This window comes from Charadrius vociferus, unplaced genomic scaffold (genome assembly GCF_000708025.1).
Source record: "Charadrius vociferus isolate BGI_N301 unplaced genomic scaffold, ASM70802v2 scaffold423, whole genome shotgun sequence".
NCBI classification, from domain to species: Eukaryota; Metazoa; Chordata; class Aves; order Charadriiformes; family Charadriidae; genus Charadrius; species Charadrius vociferus.
Genome location: NW_009648149.1, coordinates 1,423,078 through 1,440,100, shown reverse-complemented (window position 1 = coordinate 1,440,100; position 17,023 = coordinate 1,423,078). Strand labels below are relative to the sequence as shown.

The following is a 17,023-nucleotide window of genomic DNA, read 5'->3' as shown; positions in this document are numbered from 1 at the left end:
ACTTTCTTGTGGCGTTAATTCTAGGTTTAAACATGCACACACGTGTAAAACCGCTCTAATCTATTCAGGCATTTAATTGGAGATTATCTCGTAGCACATGTATATGTGTATACATTCATGTCAGTTTGTTTCACTTTTAGAGATAAGTCATTTTTAGTATAAGGTATTCTTATTAAAATCGCAATCTTTAAAGGGCGTTACTTGCAGTAAGTACACACTGCTTTCCGAAATAACACGATTTTTAATGGTAATCACCTGGTGGCAAAAATACATCTAAAGTAATTCCCTAATGGATACGCTTCCAAAGCGCTGCATAGAGGCAATGGTACAAAAGCTTGTGAGATGCTTCTCTCTCAGAAAGACAGAAAGATTTTTAATATGAAGACTGTAGAAGTATTGTTGGTTATTTACTGGCAGAGGGGCGAAGGGTTCTCCTGAAGCTGTGCAGGGGGGTACCGGCGGGTGGATTTATCTGAGGTGTGAGTGAACACATCTGCAGCGTGGGATTGGCTGACTCTCTCAGAAAAGGGCTTTTCCTCTTTTGTTTGTGTTAAATCCCATTTAGCGTTTGTCTTCGTAGAGAGTCCTTTGGTCGGTCCCTTTCTTCCTACGGTCCTCCAGGTCCTTAACCTGGAAGCCAAAGAGGGGAGAGTGCCGGTATGTGGGCAGCACAGCCCTCTGCTGTTGGTACAGAGGGAAAAGTCAAAAGAATATGTTCAGAATTAGTTAGCAGGAAAAACGTAAATTAAGTTTCCACAAGTATCTAGTCATCATTTCCCCAGTCCCACGTTCAGATCACTTTTAGGAAATGTATTTACTTGTGTAATTAAAATGCTGGGTTTTTTTACTGTTTCATTTAGTTTTGCCATTTAGGTTCACTGTGAATATTGATATTCTTTTAATCTTTTTCCTAGCAGTTCTGCAAAAATGAATTTTCAATAATCTTAGAGTATTTCAGTTCCAAAACGTAAATGCCCAATAAAGGGGTTTCTGTTAGCTACACCACAAACTGTCAGGTCTTTCCTATAAGTCTCCCCAGGACCAAGATTTTTTTCTGCTTTCTGTTATCAACCGTAACTTTGGTTACATTCTAGCCAAGGCAAAAATATTGATATCTCCTTAGTACCTTTAGGGCATGATGCCAGGTTTAGATTCCAAATGCCACTCTTAATGTGGTATGCCCTTAATAAAATACTATATTTTAGTAAAAAGTGAGAGAAAATAAAGATGTGAAATTATAGAAATTTCAGTATGATCAAAATAAACATGCTACATAGAAATCTTTAAAAGAAACGGTTGTGAAAATGAAGGATTCATGTTGTTCCAATATTGTTATTTGCAGACTGAAGAATTTACCATTCACTTTTACCAAACTTAAAGAACTTGCAGCTTTGTGGCTTTCTGACAACCAGGTAAGGACTTCCGATATTCGTGTTTTCTTTCGTAAAGTACTGAGGGGTCTTGGCAAGGGCTGTAAATGAAACCTATAATTTAAAACATGATTGTAATAGAATTTTGGAAGTCTTTGCTCCCAGTCCAGCTTTATACTTTGGTACCGAGGTATAGATTCTTCTGGCTGTTGTTAATTAACTTGGGAAGATCACCTTTGCAGGATTTATTACTTGCATCTAGCTAAGCTTCTATGTCCTTACAAAAGTAGGAAATAAAGGCCAAAAGTATCAAGAGAATATTTTTTAAATACAAATACAAGAGGTAAGACTTCATTGTCAAACTTGTTATTAGTTTGTCCCATCCTTTACTCCATCTCTGCCTCTGTTCATGTCATCTTCCTTTTCCCTTTTCCTGGCCATGCTTCCATTCCTGCGTATTTTAAACTCCATTAAAGTCAGCGGGAGTTTACATTTTAATATATAAAAGTTTAAACTTTAAATATAAAAGATGCACGAGAGCTCTCAGTCTTGTTTTGGGGAAAACTCTTGTTTAAGTTCTTTTAAATTTAAGTATGCCTTTCTGTGTTCCGAGGGGTTTAGTTTCGCTATTATATATTCTTTAGGATTCTATTTTAAAACCAATTATGTCACATAAACACTGAGAAATGTAATATTTCAACCAGCATCTGAGCACTGAAGTAAGTGTCAATCCTTTCCAGGATTGGTGGATAGAATAGTTTTGCACTTCCATTATTTAACTCTAAATGGAGAAAAACTCAATTTGTACAATGTTAGGAATGCATGACATACCTAACAGTTTTTAATAATCTCAATAAACTCTCAGAATTCCGTCTGTCTCACTTGGCAATAATGCCCGTGGTCGGATATTACACCTCTTGAGTGGAAGCTGATGAGGATAATTCTTCAGGGACCAATTATCGTGCTACTGGAAGTGAATCCATCCTTTTACCCATCTCTGCGAAATCCAGCGGGCCTCAGGTCCGGCTGCTGCCCCTTGGCAGGAGAACGCGTGCGCACGCCTGTGCCGGGCACCGCTGGCTGCAGGACCGCCGCGAGCCGACACACACGGCTCCCTCCTTTCTCCGGGCGTTAACTGAAATTCCCGCTGACGCCCGGCCGGTGCCTTCCATCCAGCGCTGCCCTCGAATCACGGCAGAGCCCAGTGCGGTGCAGTCAGTAGACGGACATCGGTACACGCTTATCGCACTGCTCTTTAAATGCACCTTTTGCTTTTAAAGCTGAAGGGAGGGATAATAGAAAATGATGAGTAAATTAGGAGGTGTTAAATTAGGATTCTTGGTTTTTTCACTCTAATTTCCATTAAAAAAAAATAACACTGCATGAGTCCTCAGCCCAGCCACAGAACATACACTTCCTTTTAAATATACAATGTTTCTTCAGCATTTTGACTTTTCTGTGGTATAGCATAAATAAATTTCTGGTTTATGCACTGTGACAATCACTCCTAGATGCTACGTTAGAGCAAAGCGATAATAAAAAATATTCAGTTGACGTAAGATACCACAGTAACATCTGCATACTGAGAGCGCCTCCCTGTAAAGCCTCCAGCCTCTTGCACCAGGTTTTCCCTCAGGTGGACTAATAACTATCGGGAATTTACTCGTCATTAGCCCGAGCATAAACAGGTCACAGCCGTAATGTGGGCGTTGCAGCTGGGCAGTTGCAGCCCTGTTCCACTCCTCCTTCGGCTTCCTCGCTGGTGTGACTCTCAACGTGCCGTCGGTATTTCTGACACTGTTGATCCTGGTAGGAATTACAGGAGCGAGGAATGGGAGAGGAAGCATTGCCACCAGATTAGTACGTGGTTTAGCCCATAGAGAAGTTTATTTTCATACAGAACTTTAGTTAATCTTGTGGTTTCTATTTATTAAAAGCTAAAACCCCGTTTCAGTCAGCACATGTGCTCCGAGTTAACCGTTCTTCGTTTTGCCTCTCCTGTGCAGTCCAAGGCTCTCATTCCGCTGCAGACTGAGGCTCACCCAGAAACAAAGCAGAGAGTACTGACTAACTACATGTTTCCCCAGCAACCCCGCGGCGATGAAGGTAAAACGCCACCAGCGGGTCCTGCAAAGGCAGGAACGGTGCTCGTTCGGATAGCGGAGAAAAAGCAGAGGGAGGGAGAGGACGGGGTCTCAGCCGTGGCTCCGCGTGTGTCTCGTCTGACACGTAACGCCGGTGGCACACGTGGCAGTCCGTGTTTCGTCACACGCAAAGGAATCCTGTTTGCAAACCCGTTATTCTCAGGCCATCAGATTTACATTTTCTTAAACGCTTTTTTAAATTTTCAGAAGAGTGGCTTTGTGTAAGCGATTTGAACCTGGGGACTGAGCGTGCGTGGGGGGGGGACTTCTGGGCTCTGCCTTGCTGCCGTGGGGACAGGGAGCGTGTGTCCCCGGGACAGGGACACCGGGCCAGCCGAGAGAGCTGGGGGGGGCGGGCAACTCCCAGACACGTGGGGTTCCGAGCCCTGAGCATGGCAGAATGGAGGGTTTGGCCCCTCACGTAGCTACGTGAAGTTAGAGGGTTTGCGTACTCCCCCTCAGCTCCAGGTCTGGCCCCAAACCCCATTGCTGCCCCTCACCCTTACTTCAATTTTAATATTAAATTCTGTTCGTAATGATTTGTCAGTTAGTACTCTCATTGCCACCCCCTAACCGTTTCAAAACGATAACCCGAGATTACCGAATCAACTAAGAACACATCTTTTTAGATCATTTCCAGTCTTCTGCTGGGTGCACTAATTACTTGTTCCTGTGCATTGCTGTTTGCGATTGAACTGTAGATTTCCAGTCAGACAGTGATAGTTTTAACCCTACTTTATGGGAGGAGCAGAGACAGCAACGTATGACTGTTGCCTTTGAATTTGAAGAAAAAAAGGAAGAGGAGGAAAACGCAGGGAAAGTTAAGGTAAGTTGTGTTTGATTCATTGTGGTATTCACATATTATGGGCAGGGTCCAACTTACAGATCCTGAGTTGAACTATTCTTGTGTTCTAAATACCCAGAAAGTACTCATCACCACGTTCCAAGCACAGCAGCTGAGGAAGAATAGCGTAGCTGTTCTCCCTGAAGTACACATTACCGATTGCTGCTTTTGCTGTCGTCGTCTAGACAGCAAAACTTTGATTTCGGAAGTCGGTCTGGGCCCAGAACCCTCCTGTCAGGTGCCTAATGTGATTTGGCACGAAGGCAAAATTAAGACAAAATGTTGGGAGACTTAGAATTAATGTCCAGCCACCTCGTTCTTTCGAAATATTTAGATCACATAGGGAATGGCATATTCCTCTCAAAGTGGGAGTCCCCGAGAGCTTTGCAGCTTCCTGGGGTTACACAGGAGCCTGCAGCGGAGAGGGCATCTCTCACCAGTTTTGTAACCTACCAAAAATGAAGATCAAAACATGAATGGTCTCTTCCATTTATCTGAAATAATATGATTCCAAAGTTTTCAGTTGAGCCCTTAATCAGTTACATCGTTAGAGCAATATTGTCAGGATCATCTACGTTTACATGACATGAAGTTTTCTATTTCTTAAGTAATGTAAAGCAATTACCCAGGATCAAACACTTAAACACTGCAAATTTTTAACTGCGGTAGGAGATCCGACATAGAATGTGTTGCCAGAGACAAAAATCACATGAGGAGACTTAAATCATATTTTCATTTTAAAATTAACAATACCGTTATTAAGAGATGTTTAACATTCCATTTAGATCCTCGTGGAAATTTTGGATTTTTCTTTTTCGTTTTTTTCCCAATGAGGAATTTTTATCTAACTCGTGTAAAGAGAGATAATGGACTCTCCCGCTTAGGTAAAATGAAGTCAAAAAGCAACCTTTGCCTCACAATAAATAGATTAAACTGAAATTTTACCCCAGATGAATTGTGGGTTTATGAGTCATATATGTAGAACAGAGCATCTGTGAGAGTTTTATATTGTTCCATCACTTCTTATCATCAATTTAAGTGGGGGTAATATGGCTGTCCAAATTTGCAAAACAATTGAAATATTAACAGGGAAATAGATAGCATTTTGGAAGATCATAGAAGAATTTCATTATATTCTGTTACTTGTAAGCATTATTTTAAATATTGGAATGTCATATTTGGATTATATCACTTAGCTAGCCATTCTGGTTTTGATGCATTTCAGAAGACTACGAATGCCTGAAATAAATGTTTCCTTTGAGTAAACTGTTCTTGTAGAAAAAACAAACCCTTCATCCACTGAATGCCGTTCCTGTACTCGAGTTCAAACGCTGCCGTCTGCTGTATGGAAAACGGGGAGGCAAACACAGCCAGGACACAGGACCCCATTTTCAGGTTCCGTAGAAACAGCACCTACCAGCCCCAGCTGGCCTGTGCCCGTGCGGTGAGCAGACCTCTGCGTCCCCGGCGCTCCGTAGCAGAGCTGTTGGGGATGCGGTGGATGCTCTGGTTGCAGCTGCAGTGCCAGCCCAGCTGCGGCAGAGCACGAGGAGGGCAGTGGTGCTGCCGGTGGTGCTGCCGGCCGAAGGAGAGGTCTGTGCCGTGTGGGGCATCCACATCCCAAAGGGCTGCACAAGTCCCTAACGGCTTGGCTTGGCCATCCAGAGGTCAAGACAGTCTTCATCCTTTGTATCACTGCTCCCAAGTTGGGGAAGAGTCCAACACTAAAATATATTTCCTGGAGTTCTTACTTACCTGTTCCCCCTCTCATCCATAGGCAGTGGGTATAAACCAGTGTTGTAGCACGTGAGTCTGTTTCTGCACCACATTCCCGTATTCCCATCTATAGTCCAATGTTCCTCTCCTCCATAACGATCCTAACATCTTCTCATCAGACCAAAACACTAAATTTTGCAGCTGATGCTGTAGTTATTGCTTATAGAGAGAAGAATTATTAAATGAAAAGCTAAGGAGGGAGCTAGGAGCTGATCAGATATTTCCTCCTGTCTGTGTACTTGGAAGAGACCATCTCTCCTCTCCCATATCTCACTGTGTGTACACCAGGTACCCCTAAATACCTGTAGTTTGTAAAAACTGAAAGTAGAGCAGTAATACTGTTCAAACCCAGGAAATCTGGCCAGGCTGTGAAAGGAAAAGATTTCCCACTGAAGGTGTGTGGGGTTTTTTGCGGTATCATGGAAAACAGCCTTTTTGCCCAAACTGTGAAAGAATGAGCTCGAATTCAATTAATAAGATGATAGAAATGCTTATTTGCATCCTTCTGGTACGTCCGTGCTCTTTCCCAGTAATGCCAATTCATCTCTGGATATGAATGACCGCAGAAGGGCGGGAAAGGGTTCTTTGGCCGAACTGCTCACCAGCCTGTGTTTAGATGCACGCGCGTGAACTAAAAGCTCATTGCTGGAACCTTGTGAGAACTTAGCGTGTGTCCCTCCAGCGATGCGTTGCTGTAGCTCTTAGGGAGGTTTTAACATGTACGTTTTCAGAGTTTCACCCGACCTTTATGGGATGAATTTGAAGGTTAACCTAAAGTGTCAGTAGGCAGTAACCACAAACATTCGTAGCGTTTTACAAAACCATACATAGTTTTCGCTTTTTATCTTTCATAGTTAAAACTATATGTTCTATAGCCAACTATATGTTAAAATAATAATTGAAATTGTTCAACAAGTTCTTCCGTCAAGAATTTTGAACTTTGAAAATTGTCTTTTCAGTGTCAGTGCTTTTCAGTGCTTTTGATGTAGCATTAAACATCCAAGAATTGTCTCGACAGGGAGTACAGGTTGCCTCTGTAATGATAAGTCTAAAGCAGTGATGAAAATATCTGCGTTCCAGTGGATATCACCTACCATGGCTGCCAGTATTTTTACTGCTTAATATTAATACTCAGTGGTATGAAACTCTTGCTGAAATCCCTGTCTATGACTTGACTATCTCACGGAGGTCTTTCAGTTATTTTTTCCTTGACTGGTACTTGTTGAGGATTTGCTCTATGACGACTTATAGCTGTGTTTGGCTGTAGACCTTACACTTAAATCATGGTCTGAATTTTGTGAAAAAGCAATTGCCTAATTAGGCCTCGTCTAAATACGATTTCTTTCAACCGTAAATCAACCAGAGCTTTAGTAATGCTTTACAGACTTTATTTTTTCTGTTGAAATTCTTTATTATGACATCATAGTCATACATTTTAACGTTTTATGTTAAAGTCATGTCAGAATCTATTATCCGTAATGTTTATTCTACTGTGGTTCAGAACTGTATGCGAGTACTTTGTATAGTTTTATTTTCCAAATCGATCATGCCTTTGCTTCTGAAATATTCCCATTAACAAAACATACTCATTTGAATCCAAAATTACATTTTTCCTACTCGTTAGGGATTTAAAATCCGACAGCTATAATAGTGAGCTATTAAAAGCATGTTCCCTTTGCTTACCTCCCATACACGATGAGGTAAAAGCTTCTTTGTGGTAAATGCTCCCAAATACTTATCGCATCGGAAATGTGGAGCAATTTCAAGTTTCAGAGCCGCGTGATCAGGAGCAGTTATCCTGGCGGGCACAGCTTGCACTGGCAGCTGTAATTTTACTCCACTGAAGGATTTTATTGCGTTTCCACCCCAAATTCAGGCCCAAAGAGAGCAGTGGGCTCAGCCACGACCTTCTGCATTTTGGCTGACTGCGTTTTGGGGGCTGGTGGGGCACTCCGTGCCGCAGGCAGGGGCTGCTTTCTGATTCCCCTCCTGAATCCCGAGTGTGGTGCTTAAGCCACAACCATCTTTCAGAGGTTGGACAAAGGTGGTGGAGACATGGCGGGTTTGCAGGGGCAGGATGGGGTGGGGAGGGCAGGAGGTGCTCCAGGGAGGAGAGGACTCATGCTGAGAGGGGAGCATCTGCCGCAGGCCGGGCTCAAGGGACGGTCCTACAAGCTGCCCGCTCTCTCTGCACAGCCCGAGCAGCCTTGCCGAGGTCGTGCTCTGTTTGGATGCACGCCTCGGTCTCCTCAGCAGCTCTTCTCATGGTGTGGGGTGATGTTCAGCAGATAAAATATGTCCATGACACAGTGGGGGAGGTCTAAGGAGAGGGCAGCATCATGTATGTCGTCTCTCCCCCTTGGATCGTTCCTGATGTGGTCGTTTGCTGCACCATCTCCTCAGAGCAATTTATTGGTAGGGTAATGTCTTGCCAGATAGTGGGGGGTGATGTCACCCGTGAGCCTTCTCAGCCACTCTTCCCCTTTCACTCTACCCTGAGGTTTTGTAGAATTGTCTTCAAACTACAATTGCTTTGCACTTGGGAAATACGATAATTCTCTACTTCTGAGTGGTAAAAATTATAAACTTAAAACGTGGCCGTTTCTAGAAAATCTTTAGGTCTGTCAGTCTGTTAAAGTACTACTCAGTGTGACTTAGGGTGACTTTTTTGTAGTGGTTTGTGTCTGTTTTCCTTTATTTTCTGTATGAGAGTGAGAGTAAGATACACTTGAGTGCATGTACGTACGTTATACATCTCAAAGAGCAAATAGCTCCCAGTAGATCAGATTCTGTTCTCAGCTGCCATAGATAATTCAGATTAATTCAGTACACTGAACATGGCTAAATTAATTCTGCATTTACACCAGTATTGTTTTGAGAAAGTGTGATTTAATATGTCAGTACTCTCAAGCTAAGTGTGGAATTAAAATACAATATTCTCACAGGGTAGAAGACAGGCTTACAGGGAACCATTCCCATCCATTATTTTATGTCACTGAAGTTCCATTGTAGGTTGACATGGTGTAACTGAGAGCAAATTTCAGTCCAGAAATCCATGAAGATAGCTATCTGTAACACTTTACCTCAAATAGATTAATTAAAAATTTGAGGATTTTGCACTTAGCCACAGTACTGTAACCATGGTTTTAGTTTGCATGCTGTTTTCATTTTGTATTTGTGCTTTAATTCTTTTTATGAATGTTCAGGTTGAAATAAATCTAAAACGTTATCCCACTCCATACCCGGAGGATTTAAAGAATATGGTAAAATCAGTTCAAAATCTGGTGGGCAAAACAAGCCATGGAGTACGGCCTGAGAACTCAACACCAACCGCGAACAGTGAACAAACTGTGAAAGAAAAGTATGAGCACAAGTGGCCCATGGCACCAAAGGAGATTTCAGTGGAGGTAATGTAAAAGGATCGTTGTTCCTCTCAAGAGTTCGAGATGGGGTTTTAACATAACTCCATCAAATGATATTCTGCATCTGCTGTGAACTTCTTACCTAATAGTTTCTAGTTTCATTCCGTAAAGTTAATTCAGTTTTATATTGAGTTGCTGTTTTTCCCAATACTACTGAGTTTATCAGACTGAATTTTTGGTTTCAAATCTGCCTCGATCTGAATTTTGGTATTGATATATACAAGCACTCTCCTAAATTTTAATGATATGAGAGACCTGCGTATTAGCAGGAGAACGGACCTGATCACGATTTACATCTCAGACTTAAGTAAGTGTATTTCTGCGCCAAATGTCTTAATGACAAATCAGTTTGTTCTGTCTGACTCTACTCTGCTGCTGGCTTCTGCTTCTTCTATTCACATTAATGTAGTAGATAGATAGACAATTAACCTTGTCAACAGGTAATGAAGCTAGCAGGAGTGTTTCCTCGACTGCAGGGAACCTCAGCTCAGGCGCCCCCTGAGTGGCGGCTGACAGTGAGTTGCAGAAAGTAGCCCTGACTGTGTTTGCCAGCAGCGGCTCAGTGGGCATGGTGACAAACTCTTCTATTCTAACATGAATACAGTCACTGGAAGGTAAATTCCGAAATACTGCCATCTTTTGCAAAGCTGATACAAAGAGCTGAAGCCTGATCTCAGAGAGCATCTCCTCATTAACGTTCCCGCTAACGACTTGCTTTGTGCAGGCAAAATTTATAAATAAGGGAAATCTCTTACCCTGGCAGGATGTACCGATAGCTTATAAGCGTGGACAGGTCTACAAGAATACCAACGTTCTTGAAAATCTTTCTGAGGTCTTAATGTTCAAAGAAATAAATGAGGAAAAAAAATTATCGCATTATCTTTTCACTCCTTTGTTATTTAAACATTATGATAAGTTCATTGTCCTTGAAATATCCCTGTCTCTGGCTAGTCGTGTATGTGTGAATTTTTCTTCCTCGGTTTTCCATACCCTTAACACGGATTGGCTGTTCTTACATATTCCACAGTCACTGTAGCCGCTCTGTCAGTACTGTGTGTTTTACTTACAGTTAAACATATTTATTTCTAAAATTAAAACCAAAAGTTTTTTCTTAAGATGGCTTCAGAGGACTTTCTTCAAATCTAGGCTCAGTTTCGATTAGTACTTCAAATTAAAATATTTAAGTTAAATCATTCATGTTTTTATCCAAATCTGAAATCTTAACTTCCACCGTCACTCCGTTTTACTCATTAAATTCTTTCTTACTGTGTAAATCTGGCCTTTGAACCAACTTCTGTCTTGTGGCATGAGTATTGACATGTTCTGCTGTTGTTGCTGAACACATACAATTTATTTTGTATCCTCTAGCTTTTGAACTTGAATATTCTGAATAGCTTTCTGTGGGTTTTAATTATCCCTACTGTGACCACACACACACGTTACCTATCTGGAATTTGAATCGGTGTTGTCTGACAAAGACATCAGGTGTTTGGTCTCGTGGCTGTGTCTGGTGACGCAGGCTTCAGAAGTGGGTGGCTGTGCTGGTTTAGTTGCTGTTAAACTAAATGTTAAGTTGTTAAACTCAAATGTGAACCTCCCAGTTAACTGAGCCGCAGCAGAGCCCAGTGAAGCCTCCGTTGTGGAGGTGTAAGGAAAGAGTAAATGGCGGCGACGCCACAGAGTACTACAGTTAACTCCGAAATGCTTGTGTGACCACATGCTGGGTTCTAACAGGGAAAAAGATGAAGACAAATTTCATTCTTACATTTCGTTCTTTGATAAAAATGCTTTCACTTTTGCAGCAGAAAAATAATCATGCCTAGTTTTTCTGTGAACGTACGTGAACTGCTAATTGCATGAGTATCGCAAAAAGCATTCTAAAAAAATAGTTGAATTGCTGAAGACCCTGCGGTAATTCCTGAAGTGCAATTAAATAATGTGATTGCAATTTCCTCGTTAATTTTCTACCACAAGAAACTGATGTGAGTGAATGACTGTTTCCATCATATCGGTGAAGATGTATTTTTCATCTTCTATCATAATAGTGAAGATGGTGGAACTTTTTCAGATTTTAATTTCCCTAGTACTTAGTCAAGACTAGTGACACAACTGTCTCATCAACTAATGAAAAGAAAAACGTGTTCTTGTCATTCATACAAATAATGACACTGGGAAGATTGTATGGCGGGAGAGCAGGTTGGTGTATACATTTGTCTCTCTTTGGCTTCCTGCATGAAGATAAGGAGGTATGGGAAACTGTAGAAGAAGTCTGAATGATTTTGTGAATACTGTTAGCATGATTTCAGTTGTAACACATTAAATAAAACATAATTAAGCTCCATTTGCTTTTCAGATAATTAGGAGACATGATCTCAAGCCTCACGTTAAAATACAGTTTGAAAATGCAGGTGTGTTCTGATATAGATTTAGACTGAAGACAGTTTCTAATCACAAGGTAATTCAATTTCAGGTGCAATGCTCGCTTTTTCATCCTCAGAGGCCAGATAAGCTGGTTTCCTTTTTGATCTCTTTTGGGTTTTCTTGCAATTAATTTACACATGTCTCTTCACAAAACTGTTTCTAAATAATTAAAGGGAGCATCTGAAATGAGTAACAAGCTACATTTCAAATCCCCTGTATCATCCTCCACCTTCAGTTGTAATAAGCAAACAACTTCTTAATTAAGCAACAATTAACATAAACCTCTTCATTGTCCTAAGTCATTTTTGAAAGATGTGCATTTTCGACAAAAAGAAGTCCAGGATAACTTAGTGCTTTGTGTAGCCCTTCCATGAGGACTGATGAGAAATACCACACATCAGCAATTAACATCTTTATAGTTAACATTCTTGACATGTATGGATCGACAAATAAACCGGAAATACTGGATATAACTCTCAACTTTGGATTAAAAAAAAGTCTTTTCTAGTCCATCCTACAGCATTCCGTCCTTTGTGTTAATTCCTGGCAGGGTTATTATTAATACTGGGAAAAAAGGAGAGATAGTTGTTCCTTGAGCGATCTGATGCAGATGCTAGTGCTTACAGCTGGAAAAATACCGCCCCAGCTGTATTGCATCTTCTGGGACCTTCGTCTCATCTTAGTCAAAATAAGACCTCATTCCTTTTAACTTCCGACTTCATTACTGTGTGGGTTTGGGTTGTGGGGGTTTTTGGGGTGGACAAGAGTGTTCTTTTTGGTTTCTTTTTAGTGGGAGTTTCAGAGACTGTCTTAAAAGATCACCTTGCCTTTCCAGGAAGACTTGCACGCTTTCATTTCCCCCAGGATGTCTGGCTTCAATTGATTCAGTCGATGTGTCTATTGTGGGAGCTGTTTCCACTAATTAGATGCACAATAGGGGTCTCTCTGGACTGGGAGAGGAGTGTGTCCTAAAGATTTTTGGTTTGTGTCTGCTTTAAGCCCATACCTTGACGAGCTCTTTGCAACAGAATTACCTATATTTTATCAGGAGTCAGGAATATCTTCATTATAGAGGTTTTGGATTCTCCATGGCACAAGAGATCTTTACTGAGGTTATGGCCTTGGTACCTTCTAGTCAAAGGAGAAAGGAGGTAATGGTTTACTCATCTGGAGGCCTGACTCACAAGAGACCTTTCTTCAAGGTCTTAAAGTTCAATTTGAGTTCCTTTGACTTCTGCCTGACCTTATCTAGGTGTCTGGATTGGAGGGGCATTATTCAGGGCTGCCTCCGAGATAAAGCCTACATTCCATAAAATCAGTCCAAGGCATCACTGGACCCCCTGAGGCGACTGCTCTGTCTGTCCCCACCTGCATGAGGACTCAGGAGGTGCGGTATTGCACATCTGGACATGGCACTGTACAAGCTCACCTACACACAGCAGGTAGGCCTGGCTTATGTTTGATGGACTGTGAAGTGGCTTTTTTGCAAAAGGCCTGAGACTCTCTGTCGGCAGCGGCCTCGGCGAGATGTATGCAGTTGGGCGCATTTCCATCTAGACAGGGAAAAACAGGAGCTTGTTTCCTCCAGAGGTGGGAGAGCACAGAGAGTGCAACTCACATACCAGGGTGTCGTAACTCAACGCAGTACTGAGACTTCTGTCCTCACACTGATGACCACGTACAGAGTTGGACAAGAGCCTCTCCGTGGCTTATAACTGAGGACGATGTTAGAAGGTCTCCCATCCTCTGCAGTACATGACTGACAACTGGTCGGATAAGCATCTGCAGTTTATCTTTCCAGAATCCTGACTGTCAGCTAACAGGCTTAAACTGAGATTAAACTACTGGAAATGGAAATTTTCATTCTACAGTACATCTTTGCAGGCTGAGGATCTCTGACTTTAATTTCTTTGGTGATAGGTGGTTCTGGTCAGTCCTCAGATGCATCTCCTTGGCTGCGTTTCTGATGACCTGAATAGGCAAGGTTAACACGCGCATTCCTCCAACTGCTCGCCAGCCCGCGGGACTGCAAGGCAAAGAGGCACACGGCAGAAACAGTCATTACGCCCTACATGACAATTTTTTTCCAGTATCTACTATGTCTTTCCATGTTGGAGTCCCAAAAACTACATCTGCCCGGTCTGTTCCTCGTGTATTTATGTCACTGAATCAGCAAGTTCATGTCTCCTTTTAAAGCTCTGTCGTTTGTCTGAGATTGTGGGCTGGAGCTGAAAAGGTGAGAGCTCATTGCGTCAGCGCCGTGAGGCTGTGCTGGCTGCTGTGTCCCCTCCGCAGGTCGGAGGTGTGTCGGGGTTTCTTCATTCTTCCACTTTCTCAGACTCCATATCCGCATTCGGGAGTCTTCCTTCCACCGGTCCGGTTACGTGTTGTATTAACATCCTGTTTGGGACAACCTTCCGATCTAAGGGCTGCTGAAACCAGCCTTTCGGGAAGCTGCCACTGCAGCCACAGGAGTGGGAAAGATTTAAGAGGAGGTGGAATATCCGCCACTCCACTTTATTCTGAGATAATCCCATGTTTTGGGGTGACTCGCAGTGCATTCTTGGATGGTGACTGAATTTTATTTAGATCCCTTTGGTAATTGCTAGGTTAGACAGCAAAATATCCAGAACTGTGTCTCCCTTTCACATGGTGAGCTTCAGATAGAATTCGTTTTGTGATTTTGTCAGGAGAAGACTATCTAGTGGGACTTTGAAACTATTGACTTTCAGGGCTGAGTGGTGGAAGCGCTGCCGTTTTCTGTGCAGAGACTGTAACGTGGGAGTGGCTCAGCGAGGCATCGTTATAAAAACGCACCTCGAACTGTGATTCTCAGGAAAGATGCCTGTGCCTCAGTTAGTTTTGCCTGTATCTGGGGATAATGAGAGCTATCTGCTTGTTCCTACGCCTTCTGGGATCTCCTTTATTCCTTCATTAAACTTTTAGCGAAATCTGGATGGAGCAACATTGTTTCTTTACTTCTCCCTTTCTTTATAGCCAGCTTGCCATTCTTCACATTGACGTAGCCTTCTCCAGTTTAGAAGTGTTGCCAACCCTCTACCTATATTTAATTATTCCTTTGCAATAGATCCATCGTTAATGGTCCCGATTCCTCTGCTTTGTGCGTGCTGTCTGCCCAGAGCCCCAGTCTGCTCTTCGGAGGCTTTATAGTCTTTGCAAGCAGACTCTAAGAGTTAGGTTATTTTAAAAATTCCATCTCTCTAGACTATAATTTGATGTTCTTGTGTTGCCAGCATGAATAATTGGTGATATTTCTTTTTCCCAGTTATTTTAAAGGCTTTTGCCATGTATTTTCTCTTGGGAAACAGCTCCACATATTTTTCTGTCCTCTACCTATATCTTTCTCTGGTTAGTCCTAAGGAATAAGTTCTGACACAGCACAATTGTATTTATCTCTTCCCTTTGTTCTTGCAATTGGTTTTATTAATAATACTTTTTTTTTATTATGATTAGTGACCTTTTTGTTCTTGGGCTTGTAAGGAAAAAGGTCCTCTTAAGCAGAGTAGAATTAAATAGAATATGATTTGGGGTTTTTTTTACAACATATTGCACTTTCATGGCATATTCACAAATGCCAAACCAGTTCTTTCAAAAGTGTATTGATTTTTGTTGGAATAGCTGCATTAGGGGCTAAAAAAAAAAAAAAAGAATATAACATAATGTAACATAGAAAACTTCATAAAATCATGCACCTGAAATAAAAAACTCGGTTCATCATTATGTCAAAAATGGAACTGCTGGTTCTTCCTGTTTCACAGCAGGTAGTTTTATTTTAAGCTTTATAACTTTTGGAAGTTTCATGGCACAATATTGGGATTCTAGGTTCAAGATAGAGAAAATACAGAATTGCAAAAGGGTCACCTGTCTGATACAGACAACGCTCATAAATCGACTCTGGAAATCCCAGAGAGGAAGGAGAAGGAAGAGCATACACAAAGCTCAGAGGTACAAGAAACTATCACGCACCACGCTTCAAAGGTGGAGCATTTCACACTCTGCGAATGCTGTGCACTTTTTTATTTCCCCAAAAATGGTTTTGCGTAAGTTTGTCACACTGCACTGGAAAATGGTTGTGCTGCACTGGAAAAATGTGGTTGCACTGTTGTTCGCTTTAAGTTGTATGTACATCACTACTGTAATGGAAGAAATACTGTACACAACAAGGCATCTCTGCATGCTGAAGTGGTTTAAAGTCTTGAATATATTACACCGTGTCAGAATCGGGATGTAGCTATATTTGCTTAAACATTAGCACTGAGGGGGTTAATTAAATGGGCTGTGAAGATACCTGTTCTTTGCTGTTTGGGTATGGTACTACCTCCAGTAGAACACCAAACGCAGAAGGATTAAAATATCTGTTGTGTAAATAGAATTACATTCTTCAAGGATAAATCACATGGCAAATGCTTCTACAAATCTCTGTTTCCACTGTTACTACAAAAAAGTAGTTAATGGAGAGTAAACCTCTGAAAGTTTGCTGCTTATGAGTAAAAGCAAGTAAATTTTAAAAATATTGTAGCTTTTTACATTTTAATAGTGTGGTTTTGGTTTTGGTACTCCATTTGAAATTGTTTCGCTAAATATTACATCACTTTCCTTTATTGACTTCGCTCTGAAAAATCACTGGAGTACCTTTAACAACAAAATGTCAGGGTACAGAGGTCCTCATAGTGTCTCCATTAGTGTAAGTTCCCCCCTAAATATATTTCTCCTAACCATTTCCTTCTTCATTTATACTACTAATTACTGATTTTCTCCTAATATCTCTCCAAAACTTCCTCTTTTTTACTAGATCCTCTCCTTCTCCAACTTCCATCCTCTTTACAAAACCGCAGCTCATCCTCTCGCTTCCGAGCTGATGCATGTTTCTCGTGCTCCTGCCCACACGGACCTTGGTCGGCATTGGCGCGACTTCCCGCTGTTGCTGTGCCCATCTCCGTCCGTTCCCTCTCCGTTACTTTCCCTGAGCCCGTGCACCAACACCCTCAAAGTGGGTTTCCCATATTGCTCGTTCTTCCAGCTCCC

The 17,023-nt window shown here is 41.8% G+C and overlaps 1 protein-coding gene across 1 annotated transcript in view; it reads left to right on the top strand.

Moving 5' to 3' along the window:
- LRRC7 (leucine rich repeat containing 7) overlaps positions 1 to 17,023 on the top strand; it is a 103,439-nt gene that overhangs the window by 60,606 nt on the left and 25,810 nt on the right. Inside the window, exons 12-15 of the mRNA XM_009883995.1 lie at positions 1,343 to 1,412; positions 3,377 to 3,476; positions 4,216 to 4,340; positions 9,341 to 9,541. Coding sequence (XP_009882297.1) covers positions 1,343 to 1,412; positions 3,377 to 3,476; positions 4,216 to 4,340; positions 9,341 to 9,541 — 496 coding nt within the window. The remainder of the gene's footprint in view (positions 1 to 1,342; positions 1,413 to 3,376; positions 3,477 to 4,215; positions 4,341 to 9,340; positions 9,542 to 17,023) is intronic.